This window comes from Rhinatrema bivittatum, chromosome 4 (genome assembly GCF_901001135.1).
Source record: "Rhinatrema bivittatum chromosome 4, aRhiBiv1.1, whole genome shotgun sequence".
NCBI classification, from domain to species: Eukaryota; Metazoa; Chordata; class Amphibia; order Gymnophiona; family Rhinatrematidae; genus Rhinatrema; species Rhinatrema bivittatum.
Genome location: NC_042618.1, coordinates 369,110,299 through 369,127,853, shown reverse-complemented (window position 1 = coordinate 369,127,853; position 17,555 = coordinate 369,110,299). Strand labels below are relative to the sequence as shown.

Genomic DNA, 17,555 nt, shown 5'->3' with positions numbered 1-17,555 from the left:
TGGTCCTCACCACTTCCTCTGGAAAGGCGTTCCAGGCATCCACCACCCTCTCCATGAAGAAATACTTCCTGACATTGGTTCTGAGTCTTCCTCCCTGGAGTTTTAAATCATGACCCCTGGTTCTGCTGATTTTTTTCCAATGGAAAATGTTTGTTGTTGACTTTGGATCATTAAAACCTTTCAAGTATCTGAAAGACTATCATATAACCCCTGTTCCTCCTTTCCTCCAGGGTATACATATTTAGATTCTTCAATCTGTCCTCATAAGTCATTCGATGAAGACCCTCCACCTTTTTGGTCGCCCTTCTCTGGACCGCCTCCATCCCGTCTCTGTCCCTTCTGAGATAAGATCTCCAGAACTGAACACAGTACTCCAAGTAAGGCCTCACCAAGGACCTGTACAAGGGGATAATCACTTCCTTTTTCTTACTCGTTATTCCTCTCTCTATGCAGCCTAGCATTCTTCTGGCTTTAGCTATCGACTTGTCGCATTGTTTCACAGACTTCAGATCATTAGACACTATCACCCCAAGGTCTCTCTCCTGCTCCGTGCACATCAGCCCTTCTCCCCCCATCAAATACATTTCTTTCGGATTTCCACACCCCATATGTATAACTCTGCACTTCTTGGCATTGAATCTCAGCTGCCATATCTTCGACCAGTCTTCCAGCTTCCTTATATCCCGATTCGTTCTCTCCACTCCTTCCGGCATGTCCACTCTGTTGCAGATCTTAGTATCATCTGCAAACAGACAAACCTTACCTTCTATCCTGTCCGCGATGTCGCTCACGAACATATTGAACAGGACCGGTCCCAACACCGACCCTTGCAGCACTCCACTCATCACCGCTCTCTCTTCCAAGTAAGTTCCATTTACCATCACACATTGTCTTCTGTCCTTCAACCAGTTTGCTATCCATGCCACCACCTTGGCACTCACTCCCAAGCTTCTCGTTTTATTCAAAAGCCTCCTGTGCGGGACCGTATCAATAGCTTTGCTAAAATCCAAGTAGATGACATCAAGTGCTTTTCCTCGATTCAATTCCTTAGTCACCCAATCAAAAAAGTCTATCAGATTCGTCTGACAGGACCTTCCTGGCTTCAACGGCAAGAGGAAATGTGAAAAAAAGAGATTTGAATCCACACAAAAGCAGGGGAGTAGCTTGCTTTATACGGCGGTTACTACCCCAAACTAAATAAGCCTAATACTTCACTTTCAATGGTATCCAGCATAGCTCTCTGCTTCAACGGCAGGGGGAATGATGAAAAGATGATTTATATTCGGACAACAACCAACAAGGACTGAGTTGCACAGGCTGGATAAACATGCGTGGGAGTAGCTTGCTATGATGGTGGTTACTACCTCTAACCAATTAGCTAGATACTTCACTTAGATGCACCTCCAGCACTGATACCCCTAACCAATTAGCTAGATACTTCACTTAGATGCAGCTCCAGCACTGATAACTACATTGATGGCGGAGGTGGAAGGGAAATAGAACAAAAAAAGTCACTTACAAGGGACAAGAGTAACAGATAAGTATGGGGGGGAAAAAAAAGTGAAAGCTTGCTGGGCAGACTGGATGGATTGTTTGGTCTTCCTCTGCCATCAATTCTATGTTTCTATATATGTTTCCCTTGGTGAAACCATGCTGCCTCTGGTCCAGCAATTCTGCTGCTTGTAAATAGTTCACTATTCTTTCCTTCAGCAGTGACTCTAATACTTTTCCCACCACCGAGGTGAGGCTAACCGGCCTGTAGTTACCAGCCTCCTCTCTGCTTCCACTCTTGTGAAGAGGGACCACCGTCGCTCTTCTCCAATCACTCGGCACCACTTCCATTTCCAGGGATCTATTGAACAGGTCATGCAGTGGAGCCGCCAGCACATCTCTGAGTTCCCTCAGTATCCTGGGATGAACCTCATCAGGCCTCATGGCTTTGTCCACTTTCAGTTTTCCTAGCTCTTCCCATACATTCTCTTCTGTAAATGGAGTTTCATCCATTCCACTCCCCTCTAGTTTCTTGTTAATTAGTGACGGTCCTTCTCTGGGGTCTTCTTTAGTGAACACCGAACTGAAGTATTCGTTTAATATTTCTGCCATTTCTTTATCTGACTCCACCCATTGATCCTTTTCACCTTTCAATTTCACTGTACCATTTTGGGCTTTTCTCCTTTCACTGATTTACCTGAAAAGTTCTGTTACCTCGCTTTACTTCTTGGCAATCCTTTCTTCCGCTTCACTTTTCGCTTTCTTGATTACTTTCTTCGTCTCCCTCAGTTTTATCAGATATTCTTCCTTGTGATCCTCCCTTTGGGATCTTTTATATTTCTTAAATGCTGTTCTTTTATTTTATCAGCCACCTCCTTTGTGAACCAGATATGTTTCATTCTTTTCTTGCTTTTTTTTTTTTTTTTACTTTACTTACATGTATATTAATCACTTCAGTTCTTGCTCCTTTTAGTTTGGCCCACTGTTGTTCCACATCTCTCGTTTTGTCCCATCCTTCTAGTTCTTCCTCCAGGTACTTCCTCATTTCAACAAAGTCCGTGTTTTTGAAACACAAAACCCTGGTCTTTGTATGACTTCTCCGTAATGCATTAATGATATGAAACCATACATTTTGATGATCACTATTGCTGAAGTGGGCACCCACCTGGACATTAGAGACATTATCTCCATTAGTGAGCACTAAATAGAGTGTAGCTCCCTCCCTCGTAGGCTCCATTACCATTTGTTTGAACAGAGCCATTTGCAGGGCATCCACTATCTCTCTACTACTGTTAGATTATGCAGAAGAGATTCTCCAGTTTACATCCGGTAGATTAAAATCTCCAACAATCACCACTTCGCCCTTCTTACTCATCTTTTAGAAGAAGTCCATAAACTACTATTAATCAGGCTGACTTAGGGAATTAGCCACTGCTTATTACCGGCATTTGTAGCACAGGATCTATTTAATGTTTGGGTTCTTGCTTATACTTATAACCTGCTTATACTTATAACCTGGATTGGCTACTGTTGGAAACAGAATGCTAAGCTTGATGGACTCTCAATCTGACTCAGTATGGCAACTTCTTATATACTTATGTTACTGCTATTGTAATGCATATTGCTGTGTATAATGGAATTTATCCAGTTTGTATTTTTTTTCTTTCCAAAACCAAGGAGTAAAGAATAAAGCAAGAGAATGTGCAATATATCCCCATTAGATAAATGATTTAATATATCAGATAAGCTCATGTTTATAGTATTTTCAAAATGTATGATGCATATAATTAGCCAGTCCATTTCACTCATAATTGTTTACAAGGTAACATAAGATATGCCATACTGGGTCAGACCGAAGGTTCATCAAGCCCAGTATCCCGTCTCCAACATTAGCCAATCCAAGTCACAAGTACAGATCCATGCTACTAATGCTGCCAACAGGCAGTGGCTATTCCTTATTGATTAATAGCTGTTTATGGACTTCTACTCCAGGAACTTATCAAAACTTTTCTTAAACACAACTACACTAGCTGCCTTAACTGCAGCCTCTAGCAACAAATTCCAGAGCTTAATTGTGCGTTGAGTGAAAAAGGGTAGAAGCACTACATACAAACATGTCACTTTATGTTCATAACCAACTTACATTCCCTCAAGGAATATTACCAATTACTTAAACACACTTAGATTTGGCCTCCCTGCTTCTGAAGACACCTGTCTTCTGAATTATTCAGAATACCACAGATCAACAAAATAATGAGGTTTATCTCAGTTATTTGTATAGCAAAGAACACTGCTGAAGCTTAGCAACTGTTAACCAATATATATGTACCAGGGAAGAATGTGGATGATCTGGAGAACAATCAATCAGAGTCACAGCTACAATATAATCCATCCAGATAACATTGCAGTAGAGATCAGATTGCCAAAATACATGCAGTACCTCCAAACTCAAAGGAGATATTTGAGTGCCAAACCTAGTGTCCTGTGACTGGAGGCTGGATTTTCCCACCTGCGCAGCATGTCACTTACTGTGCACTGCTAGCCCATAAATTTTGAAAATGCTTGCAGTGCTGACAAACAAACAGTGAGCAGCTTGTTAGGATGAAGGTATTCCTGTGCCACCATGTGGCATGTATGAGATTTGCCAACCCCTGAAGTAGATGGTTAAATATCCGCATTCCAAAATGAGTCAACTACTACATGCACAGGTTCTGTCTGTTCCCATTATAACAGCTGTCTCAAATACATTTTAATATTTAAGTAACATTCAAATTATATTAAAAATAAAAGTATCTTTTATTTACTGAAAATTATTTCTTTCCTCACAAAACAAATGCTTGGCAAAAGAAAGTTTAAACTGGTGCATTTATTTTTTAGAGAGAAATCTTTATAAATTTCTTCTTAGGACCATAACAGTGGCTAGAAATTCTACACCCCCTTGAACATTTTTCACATTTTATGGTGTCAGTACATCAGACTTTCATTCATTTAAGAGGAGTTTTTTTTCCCCACTCATCAACATAGCATAATACACAACTTTCAGGGCCAAAACATATTTTATTGGGGGATGAAGCATATACATATCCAAAAAAAACCCCAAACAAACAAAACCCTGAAAATCCATTTGGGTCTCTATCTCTTCAACCCCTCCCCCTCAAATCAATATTCGGTGGAAATACCATTGGCAATCATAGCTGAGAGTCAGTTGGAATACATCTTCACCAATTTTGCACATTTTGATTTAATACTAGACTATTCTTTACAAAATGTTTCAAGTTCTATCAAGATCCTTGGGAAACACTGATGAGCAGCAATCTTCAAGTTATGCCACACATTTTTGACTGGACTGAGATCAGGACTCAGAGTGGGACACTCCATTACATTTATCTTTTGGCTCCTTAGTCACTCCAGCATAGCTTTGGTTATATCAGGGGTCCGCAACCTATGGCACGTGTGCCATCAGTGGCATAAGAGGCCATTTTTAGTGGCATAGCACTGAATAGTTAGGCTGAAACTCTAGTCGCCGCTGCATCAGATTACAATACTCCTCCCATCCATCCCGTGCGTGCAACAAGTGTCATAAAACTTCATCTTCTGTTGCTACGGGGCTAGCCTCACAGCTCTTATCGCAAGACTGGCCCCGCAGCAGCTAGAGATAATGTTTTGTAAGGCAACTCTTACTGCCGCCCACCGCATGATCTGGTAGACTATGCAGAGCTCATCACATAGTGGCCAAAGAGAGACAGAGAAGACCTAGTGGCCGCCAGCAGACCTCACCCAGCTGGCGGCTGAAGACAGAGAGGGCTAACGGGCCACTGTGGAGTTCATCCCATGGCAGCCAAAGACAGAGGGAAGACCCAGTGGCTACATCTCGCTAGCGGCTGAAGAGGCAGCCTAAGCCCTCAAAGAACTTCTGTGAGCCTGTGTGTGTGGGTGACTGCTTGTGTGCGTGATTGCATGTGGGAGAGAGAGCATGTGCGTGTGATTGCATGTGGGAAAGCATGTGTGTGTGTGTGTGATTGCATATGACAGACCGCATGTATATTTTATGAGTGTGTGTGTGTTTTATTGTATATGAGAGTGTGGATGTGTTTGAGATTGCATGTGGGGGAAAGAGCGTGTGTGATTGCATGTAGGAGAGAGAGAGCACATGTATGTGATTGCATGAGACAGAGAGAGAGAAAGAGCCTGTGTGACTGCATGTGGGAGAGAGAGAGCCTGTATGTGTGATTGCACGTGGGGGGGACAAAGTATGTGCGTATAATTGCACGTGGGGGGAGATAGAGAGTGTGTGTGTGTGTGTATGTGAGAGAGAGGAGAACGTTTGTGTTCACCCTCTCCCACCCCAACTAATTTATGACAATCTCTGGATGACTGTAAATCAAAAGTTTCCAGGTTTGAAGAGCAGTTTGTTTTTTTTATCCTTGGAAGTTTAAATTATTTGGTGTTAATTGATGTATCTGTTTTGAAATAATTTAATGGTGTTTTGAAATTTTAAAGAAAATTGTGTAGAAGTTTTTAATTATTGATGTTCTATTCATCAGCTATGTTGAAATATGCATTCTTTTTATTGGTATGGTATTATTATGATGATGTTTTATTTACTATTATGTTGTTTGATGTTTTATGAGGCATGGTCTTGGCTTCTGTTTTCCATTGTTGTGCTGCATATAGAGTTTGGCTTCTTGTAGATTCTAGTTCAGTTTTTTTCTGCATGTTTCTATTTATACTATTTTACATTCACTTTATTCTGCCTTTGGTGAGGTTCTGCATGTGTGACTGAGGTGAAGTAATCTGGTAGCTAGCATGTAGTTTTTGTGTTGGGATCTATAGCAGCCTGGCCTGGTTTTCTAATAGTGGGTGTATTGGTGAGGAGGGGGGAGGGAATGGGAGATTTTTCTCTTCTCTTTTTTATAATTTTTTTTTTACATAAGGAAAAATCTCTCTCGAATATTTTAATTGAAAATAATTGTCAATTAAAATTAATATTCAAGGGTTGTGTGAAAATAATCTGGTGGATCAGGGTATTAATCAGCTTGTGACACTTGAGCACCAGAGTTACCTAACCCGATTTAAATCTTTGCACAACACTTCAAAAAGACTGGGTTATATGCTTCAGATCACTATCATGCTGAAAGGTGAACTTCCATCCCAGTTTCAACTTTCTTGCTGAGAGCAGCAAGTTTCCCTCAAGGATTTTTCTTATATTGTCTCTTCTGTCCTGACAAGTGCCCCAGTCCCTGCCAATGAGAAACATCCCCATGGCATGATGCTGCCATCACCATGCTTCATAGAAGCGATGCTGTTCTTTGGGTGATGGGCTGTTACATTTGCATTAAATATAACACTTTGGTTTTAGGGCAGAAAGTTCCATTTTAGTTTTGTCGAGCCACAGAACATTTTGCCACATGCCTACAGTATTCCTTCAATGTTCTTTTGCACAATTCAAATGGAATTGAAGGTGGTTTTTGAATAATCGCTTCTTTCTTGCCAACCTACAACAAAACTCAGGTTTGTGGAACGCTGGGAAAATCGTTGTCACATGGTACACTTTGACCAGTCTTGGCTATGGAAGCTTACAGCTCTTTCGAGGTTGCCATTGGCCTCTTGGTCTGTCTCCTCCTTGCTCAGATATCCAGTTTGGAGGGACGGCCTGATCTAGGCAGGGTCTTGCTGGTGCCTTACACCTTCCACTTCTTAATAAGTTGTCTTGATCATGCTGAGGGACATTCAACTGCTTTGCAGTTCTTTTGTACCCATCCCCAGATTTCTGCCATTCCATATCTTTATTCCAGAGTTCTTTTGACAGCTTCCAGAGCTCACAGTTGGGTCTTTGCTTTGAAATGCGCTAATCAGCAGAGAGAACAAACTGCTGATTTATCATTTCATTATGGTGAATTAGGACAATTTAACCCAGATGAGGCAGTTCATTTCGTGTGTGCGTTTGAAGGTGACTGGTTATACCACAGTTTTAAATATTGAGGATTGCTACAGAAGAGGGGTAGAGACTTATCCAACCAAGCTATTTCAAGTTTTTATTTCTATTTCATTTCCTAAGAAATTCTGGAATATATCTTTCACTTGGCAGTTGTGGGGTAGGATGTATGGCTACATGGAACAAACACTAGTTTAATGCATTTTAATTCCAAATTTCTTTCTGGTCCTAGTTATTATTCCCTGTTTTTTGTAACTTTCTCACGTCCTAATTATTGTTTTAATATTTTTTAAGTTTCACACTATATTTAATGTTGAATTGGGAAATGTTTATCACTATGTTACTCCCTGCCTCCACACACATGTTAATTGTAAACCGGGTTGATGTGATTCTTATCATGAAACTCGGTATAATAAAAATAATAAATAAATAAATAAATTATAAAGCAATAAAACTGAACATTTTGAAAGGGAGTACAGATTCTCTATATTCACAGTATACATCCAGATAATTCATGGTAGACACTTTAATGTATGTAAAAGATGACCCTTACTATGACTATGCTTCTCCACAGGACATATTGAGTTGAAAAGTAGTAAAGGAAACAAATGAATTTTGCTATGGCCTCCCCATAGGCATAACCTCAGTGGTGTAATCCTGGGATTAATACAATCTCCCAAAAGAAGATTCTGGAGAAACTGGTGCTTGGAGTTGGAGAGGGAGGAAGCCCATCTCCAATCTTCAAGCAGCTATGGGTAGCAGGTAGCCAAACAGGGAGTCTCCAGTGATGGTGGTGGTACACTTGGCAACCCAAGGAAATTAAGATTATTCCTGGTGGTGTAATCTGGAGAAGGTGAAGAGGTGGAATGCTAGTGCAGCTGATGCCACAAAAGTTCCAAGCTGGTGCCAAGTTTGTGGAGAGGTCAAGAGACTGCTACCCATTCTGCACTTATCCAAGAGGAAGGAGACTGCGACAGATAAAGCACCAGAAATAAGATACAGCTGCGTGCCCCAGGGAAAGAGAGGAGCCATGAAGGAAGGGCAAAGAAGGATCAAAAACCCCAATTGTTGATTGTGATTATGCATCACAGATGACAAAAGAGAGAAATATACCATGTGTCAGATTGTTTCCATTGGCCATGTTTCATAGTAAAGACTACTTTTGGAACACCAAAACTGTGTGAAGTGTTTTCTGAGGCAACACCAAGTGTAGCACCTTAGGTGAGAAGGTACATTTTTCCCATCAGAGAAGCCAGCCAAGATTGATAGGTGTACATTGGGACTCAGCTCTAATACTGTTCCCCCTTGCCCAGAGGAGTGCAGCAGGAAGGGGGTAATATGCAGATATTGCTTTATATTTTTGAGGCAATTTTGTATTGATAACAAAAGCTTCATAGAAATTGTTTCAATACTTAAAAACTATATGGTATATAATATACAGTTACATTTCTAGATGTTTTAACCTGGTCTGCATTAATACTGAATTTTTAGCATGAATAATAATTATAGAATTACTTGAAAAGAGGCATACACAGTAGTAAAAGGAGACCTTGGCCTGTCAGATTCAGCTCTTTGGAAACAATCTGGTGAATTATTTTTTTTATTGCAATCTAAAGGATGACAACAGCTCCACGTAAAACTTTGCAGAACTTCAGAGAGATTATATCACAGTAGATATTTGTGATTATTTATAACTTGCCAGTTATGTTTTCTTCTTGTTTAAAATGTTGGGAGGCCGATATAGTGTTTGTTCCTGCTTATAATATTCTAAGTTCTAACTTTTATTACCTGAATAGCTAGTGAGATATCAGCATAGGCACAAAATCCTCCACCTTTATCACTTGAACAGTGATGAAAGCCACCACCTGAAAGTAAGAATGTGTATGTTAGCCGAAGCTTACGTGTTAAAATGGTAATGGCAACAAAGAATGTACAATATTAGAATTTATTTCTATTGTTGTATGAAGGTGTTTTCATTTCATATAAATCACTAATATTTGTTGCTACAGCACAACACAATTTGAAATTGGCTTACAAAGTAGATGAATGCAATTTATAACTCACGTGGTATAGGTTTTCTCACATTTCCAATACCAAACATGCTCTTACAACTAGTGTCAAATACTTTAGAATCACTCGAAAGTAGTCTAAATGCTTCAAACATACAAGTGTAGAAAGGTAAATCTTAATGACATTTTTAATTTAAAAAGTATATATATTCCCACAAAATTCTAGTAAATTTGGACCTAATCTGAATCTCATGGCTCAGCCCATCACACGGCTTTATGAGCTCTGATAATATTCTTAAGGTGAAGATGAAGTGACTCTTCATCCTCATGTACTTCAGAAAGAAGTCAAGAATTTATTTAATACTTTTCTATACCGGCATTCGTGGTTACATCAAACCGGTTTACATCCGAACTAAAGGTGGAAAATACATAAAACAGGTGCTGGGGATGGGACAATGGAGAAAAGGCCGAGTGGTAGTAACAACAGAGCAACAAATAATATAATAAAACTAACAAGCAGCAATAACACAGACTATATAGATAGGTTCAGGTCAGTGGAGATGCAGCATAAGGTTAATGGAGGGAGGATCTATTCTGGGTAAGCCTGCTTAAAGAGCCATGCCTTTAATTTCTTTTTGAATTTGATGGTACAAGGCTCAAGACGGAGATTTGTGGGTAGTGAGTTCCATCGCGTGGGACCTGCAATGGAGATGGCGCGGTCCCCTTGTGGAGGAGAGGTGTGCCTTTTTGAGTGATGGCACGTGGAGGTTTCCTTTGTTGTTTGCTCTGGTGGGGTAGTTAGAGCGTGTGAGGCAGAGTGGTTCATCAAGCCAATTAGAGTTGTGTCTGTATATGGTTTTGTGAATGAATAAAATACAGGAGAGCACTGTAAATCAGACTTCATATATTCTTTGCACGGAATAAGACATGCCGAGGTGTAAGAAAATCTCACTCTCCCAGTCAAAAATGCCCTAATTAAAGTCAACTTATTACAATTATGTTATGAATTTGTTACCATGATTGACTTACACTGAAGGCACGCTTTCTGGAGATAAATGTTTATAACTATTTTATGAGATCAACCAATTGCATAAAATTACTAATTCAGCATCACCAAACGTTATTTTGTTGGCAAAGTACATGAAAAAGTTTCTTCACTAACAAATCATCCTGACATGATCCAAAGGACAAAGGATGTTCTTGATGTTCTCAGTTTCATGGAGTTTTTTTTTATCATTAAGGAGCATTTTTAGGTCTTCAAAAGCTTTCCTGTTTCTGTTGCTCACAGATCATCAGCATGAATCATAATGGATTAAGACAGAGGTCAATATTCAAAGGTTTTGTTTGCCTAACATTTGGAGTTAGCTAGACAAAAGCAGAGACTGTAATACTGGTTCTTCCTCGCCCCCAGAAGAACAGATCCATTTTGTGTGCACAAAATTTATCCACACTGGAGGTTTTTCCAGGTGTGGGGCTAAACTATGGCCAGTGAGCACTGTTCTGCTACATAAGAACATAAGAACATAAGAAATTGCCATGCTGGGTCAGACCAAGGGTCCATCAAGCCCAGCATCCTGTTTCCAACAGAGGCCAAACCAGGCCACAAGAACCTGGCAATTACCCAAACACTAGAAGAACCCATGCCACTGATGCAATTAATAGCAGTGGCTATTCCCTAAGTAAATTGATTAATAGCAGTTAATGGACTTCTCTTCCAAGAACTTATCCAAAACCTTTTTGAACCCAGCTACACTAACTGCACTAACCACATCCTCTGGCAACAAATTCCAGAGATTTATTGTGCGTTGAGTGAAAAAGAATTTTCTCCGATTAGTCTTAAATGTGCTACTTGCTAACTTCATGGAATGCCCCCTAGTCCTTCTATTATTCGAAAGTGTAAATAACCGAGTCACATCTACTCGTTCAAGACCTCTCATGATCTTAAAGACCTCTATGATATCCCCCCTCAGCCGTCTCTTCTCCAAGCTGAACAGCCCTAACCTCTTCAGCCTTTCCTCATAGGGGAGCTGTTCCATCCCCTTTATCATTTTGGTTGCCCTTCTCTGTACCTTCTCCAATTACACATGTTATGTGTGGCCAAAACATACTTATCTTAAAGCTATTCCGCTAGAGTTATGCGCATAACTTTAGCAACAGATTTATCCTGGTAAATTGTGCTGAATATCTGGATAAAGTTACACACATAATCTTACCTGGATAACTTAACATATTTACAGACTCTCTGAATATTGACCTGATAATTAATGAATTCAGCACTGAAACCTTTCACTAAACTGAACTCTCCACATAGATGTGTGAAAGCTACATTTTACTATCAGAAAATTTTTACTTATATTATAGCCTTATAAAATGATGTGTGTTGTTAAATACCAAGAGACAAAAGTCTTTTTAAAGTACTTACCCACATTGATTGCCCAACCTCTATCCATGGCAAGTTTTCCTGCCTTATAAAAATATATATAATTAGTTTCAAGCGTGAACATTTGTATTCAATAATTTAAAATATACAAAGGAATGAACATCCAGCTCATAAAACTAATACTGCCATGAAACATTTAAGTTGGATTTAAAAACATTTCTACCAGGTAGCATTATTTTTTGCAAGTAAGCAGCAGCATAAATACAAAATTAAAATTTACTATGAAATGACAAATACCAACTACATGGTAATGGAAAACAGTAAACAATTAAGTATAGAACACTATTATATATTCATGGAAAGGTTTTATTACCTCATTTAATAGCAATGGCCTTTAATTAATAAAGGCCAGATCTACATTTCAAGAAAAAAAAAAAAGAAAAAAACCAGGAATGACCAATAAACCTAGGGGGTTTATTAAACAGTGTTAAGCACCATGTTGTTTTGGACAGCTGTTGTGACAGATAGATGACCAAATATTATCAATGGCATGAAGGGTAGTACATCAAAAAAACTTACCACCACCACCTTAGGTCTCAGCAGAGACAATGGCTTCTTGGCACACTACAGATATCTATAACAACTTTTCAGAACATCCTGTCTTTTCACCCTTATATCAGTTGTCAGTAGGCCTGAACTATAATCCTAACAACTCTCTTTTCACACCCTGTCTTGCCTTATTCAGTGCCTTCTCTTTGTTCTATAATCTACCCCCCCCCCCCCCGACACACACACACACATCCACCATCATATAGATTTAAATCCACCTCCTGTATCCACCTTCATCCATCTGACGAAGAGGACTTTGACCTTGAAAGCTCAAGCCTCAATAAACTGGTTAGTCGCCTCTTATTTCTTCTTTTGTAGTAAGCCAAGGTATGAAGGGCTTTCTCACCTTCATATGTATTTGTGGCTTCAGGAAGAAGTAGGCAAAATGATGGCTTGATTAATATGAAAAGCAGATACTTTTTTGGGGTGAGTGCAGAGCACTCTTGTGGAAGAATTGTGTATAAGGGAGTTGTTGAACTTGCTTGCCAACTCTTGTGGCTGAGGTTATTAGTACAGGAATATTACTTTCCACGTTAGTGATTTGAGAGAAGCAGACTCCAATGGTTCATATGGCAGCTTCCTCAGTTGTGCCAGAACCATCTTTAGATGCCAGGTGGTTTTTACGACTGGAGATTTAGTATAGTAATCAAAAAACCCCAAAGTGTAAGAATAATATCTATGTCAAAAAATAAAGATCTCACTTCATAGTCCATATGTGTAACAAAGTATCATAAAATATCAATATTTAATGTTTTTGTAAGAGAGCCCGGTATTTTAACTTGAAAGTCACTAAGTTTTGAAGAGAAACTGCAGTTGAAAACGAAACTTTCATGCACCACTTGCTATGGACGCCGCAATGCAGCAAGAAGAAACGCTGAGAAATCACAGAATTATATTAAGTTGTCAAAAAATTGAAGAACGCACCACTGGCAGTGACAGCGTCCACAGCAAGTGGTGCATGAAAATTTTGTTTTCCACTGACTTTCATATTAAAATACCGGGCTGTTTTTGTTCTTCATGGAATATTAATATTCCCCCTGAGGAAGGAAGGTGTAGTTCCTTCCGAAATATTGCAACGTTGAGAATTGAAGGAAGAAGTTAAGCAGAGATTTACTTTGGATATTCTTTGAAAGTTACATTGTTATTTTCATCTCCCAGTACTGAACACACAGAGTGAAGTGCGTTTTGTTTATACAATGAAACACTGATTTTTACAAAAACATAAAAAATTGATATTTTTTTGATACTTTTACACATCTAGAGATTTAGTATGTCATAAGACTTTCTTGAGCATGGAAACTAATGGATGAGCTAAGATGGGCTTGCCCTCGATTTGAGCATGGTAAAACACTATGGCACTAAGATGTAGTCAGACCTAAATCATAAGCAAATAGTTCAGTAACTCTTTGGGTCTGCATGCGAACACATACAAGGTATTGTGTTAATGCCATATGGACAATCTTCTTCATTTTAACCTACAGGATTTGCTAGTTGATAGTTTTCTGGCAGACACTAAAATGACCTCAATTTCTTTGGGTAAAGACAATTCAGCAATTATTGGGCATTTGACATCCAAGCCATCAAGCTGAGTGAGGAAAAATTCAAATGAAATAGGCTTCCCTATTCTTGAGTTAACAAAGATGGATCTGATCCAAGAAGAATTGGAGGACTGCTGGACAGCTATACTACATACGTGAACCATACTTGTCTGGGCCATGCTGGAGTTGTGAAGATCAGATGAGCCTAGTCTAAGTACTTTTTGCACCATTCTATCAGTGGAAAAGCATGCAAGAGATCTGCATTCCAATCAAGCAGAAAAACATCCTGATCTGATCAGAGGTCACTTGGAAGAATAAAGCAAAACTTTTCCAGTTTCTTGTTTTGTCCTGATGCAAACAGGTTGATTGCTGGGAGACCCCATAGACTGAATAGTCTGTCAGCTGCTGACTACAATAGAGACCATTTGACTGATCAAAACCTCTGTTGAGGTTGTCTGCTAACATGTTGGAGATCCCTGGAAGGTAGGTCACTTGCAAGACAACCTGATGTTTGCATACCCATTTGCATATCTTTATCACTTCATGGCAAAGAGTCCATGACCCTGTGCCTCCTTGGTTCTTCACAAAGATCATGACTACTTGGTTGTCTGTTTGAAGGAGAATATTCTTTCCCTGGAAGAAGCAAGTGAGCATATCTGATCGCTCTCAGTTCTAGGAGGCTGCTTTGAAACTGTCTTTCCATGAATGACCATATTCCTCAGTCTGAAAGGGTCCCATATGGCCCCCAATCTCTGGTGGATACATCTATCAACATGATTTGGTGAGGAAGTAGATGGAGTCGGGATCCTTCCTGAAGGATGTAGGAATTTAGCCATGAGGGTAAATCCTGTTTCACTCTGGTTGACAAGAGTTGAGTGAGCTGGTCTCATTGGAAGTAGAGGCCCCACTGCAGGAGCCATTTGTGAAGGCAGGTTAGTGAAACTATGTGAATCACTGCCACCATGTGGCTCAGAATGACTAGAACTTCTCTGGTCATTGACTGATCCATAATCAACTATTTGTACATGAGGGTTTGAGAGCATCCACCTGGCCTGATGGGAGGAAAACCCTCTCCAGTAGAGAATATATCCACACTAGTTAATTTGATTTTCCAGGAGGTAATCAGAGTTGATTTCTCAAAATTCACTAGGAACCTATCAATTGCAGCAGTTATACTACCTTTTGCAGGGATGTTACCACACCTTCTTTGGCGTTGTCCGTCACAAGTCAGTTGTCTAGGTAAGGGAGAAGGATTATTTTAATTCAGGATGCCCTGACACCACAGAAGCGCCACTATTACAGGAAGGCATTGGCGAAGACCCTTGGTGCTGCTAAGAAACTGAATGGGAGCATCGCTTTGTACTGATATTGGGAGGAGTTCACTGTAAAATTGCAGGTAATGAAAGTGGGAGGAATGAATGGGAATGGTGTGTAAGCATCCTTCTGGATGAAAGGGAGAATTTTGTTTAGTAGGTTTCGTTTATTAACTTGATTGACCACTTTACTAATAAATCAAAGTGAATCAAAAATAATACAATACAAACAATTCTATCTAAAATAACTTACAGACATAAATAAACTTCAAGAACATAAAACAAAATTAAAACAAACATATTATGACATAAAAAATTAAAATAAAAACAAATTGAAATCAGGAAATATTAAAAGCTTGATTTCCAAAAAAATGCCTCTCTTTTCTCTGACTATGGGTGAACAAACAAGCAAAAAATAACTTTTTGCTGGAGTAACTCAAGCAATGAAAAGCTTCAACAAAAAGCAAAGGAAAAAGTATGGCCAGTATTAATAAGCCCTTATGGTAGCTACCATTTTTCTTGCTAATTAGCTCGTTAGCTTTTCTTTATGATAGGATACAATCTTGAGATTGATAGTTTTTGTTTCCTATTGGATTCCAACAAGAATGTGGTAATTACAAACTGCTATAAAATGCTTTCATGATTCCAATTCTATATAATAGGCTATGAATACCTGAGTTTTAACAGCAATTAAAGCAGAACGGTTGATTAAGAAAAAAATGATGATAGGCCTAAATAAACCAGGACATTGTAAAAATGTTACTATACTGCATACAAAAGTATACTGTATTATCAGTTTTCTACTAAACTAATCATAGAAACTTAGAACATGACAGCAGATAAAGGCCATAAGACATTGCTAGTCTGCCTATCCACATCTCTTGCTCAACTTTATATTCTCCGTCCTCATCCCCATCCCCTGTGCTTGCCTCGTGCACACAAATTCAGATAATATCCTCACAAGAACATAAGAAATTGCCATGCTGGGTCAGACCAAGGGTCCATCAAGCCCAGCATCCTGTTTCCAACAGAGGCCAAACCAGGCCACAAGAACCTGGCAATTACCCAAACACTAAGAAGATCCCATGCTATTGATGCAATTAATAGCAGTGGCTATTCCCTAAGTAAACTTGAATAATAGTCGTTAATGGACTTCTCCTCCAAGAACCTATCCAAACCTTTTTTGAACCCAACTATACTAACTGCACTAACCACATCCTCTGGCAACAAATTCCAGAGCTTTATTGTGCGATGAATGAAAAAGAATTTTCTCCGATTAGTCTTAAATGTGCTACTTGCTAACTTCACGGAATGCCCCCTAGTCCTTCTATTATTTGAAAGTGTAAATAACCGATTCACATTTACTCGTTCAAGACCTCTCATGACCTTAAAGACCTCTATCATATCCCCCCTCAGCCGTCTCTTCTCCAAGCTGAACAGCTCTAACCTCTTCAGCCTTTACTCATTTCTATTACCTCCACAGGGAGGATATTCCATGCATTGACCACCCTATCTATAAAGAAATATTTCCTTAGATGACTCCTTTGATCCCCTTGCACCCTCATCCCATGACCTCTTTCTACAGCCTTTCCACTGAAAGAAGCCTGCCTCCTGTTCATTTAGAGTTATTGAAATGTTTCTATCATATCTTCCCTGTTCTTGTCCTCCATGTTATACATGTTTAGATCTTTGTCTGCCTCATATACTTTATTTTAAAAATATTGACCATTTCAGTAACTGCCCTTTGAACTGACTTTATTTGGTTTATATCATTTTGAACGTCTGGTCTGCAGAAATGTACACAGTATACCAAATGAGGTCTCACTAAAGATTTATAGAGATATCATCACCGTCCCCTTCCTGCTGGCTGTTCCTCTCTATACACCCAACCTTATCTACCTGTTTGGCCATCTTAAGATCAACAGATGCGATCACCCCCAGATCCTGCTCGTGTTTTGTGCACAGAAGATCTTCTCCCTCAATACTGTACTGCTCTATTGGGCTTTTGTAACCCAAATACATGACCTCGCATTTTTTAGCATTAAATCTCAACTGCCGGAGTCTAGACCATTTCTCACACTTCACTAGATGCCTCCTCAGGTTTTCCACACCTTCTAGGGTATCCATCATGTTGCATATTTTGGTATTATCTGCATAAAGGCAAATCTTTCTTGACAGCCATTCTACAATTCCATTTTTTTAAAAATGTTAAACAGAACCGGACCAAAGATTGATCCCTGTGGCACACCACTGAAAAAGTAATGAGGCAGACAAGGCTGC

General features: G+C 39.4%; 1 protein-coding gene across 5 annotated transcripts in view; it reads right to left on the bottom strand.

Annotated features, from left to right (window-relative positions):
• HDAC11 (histone deacetylase 11) overlaps positions 1-17,555 on the bottom strand; it is a 154,294-nt gene that overhangs the window by 39,135 nt on the left and 97,604 nt on the right. For all 5 annotated transcript variants that reach the window (XM_029600833.1, XM_029600828.1, XM_029600832.1 and 2 more), the window contains exons 5-6: positions 11,858-11,900; positions 9,215-9,291 (exon numbers count right to left, since the gene is read on the bottom strand). In XM_029600833.1, the coding sequence (XP_029456693.1) occupies positions 9,215-9,291; positions 11,858-11,900 (120 nt within the window). The remainder of the gene's footprint in view (positions 1-9,214; positions 9,292-11,857; positions 11,901-17,555) is intronic.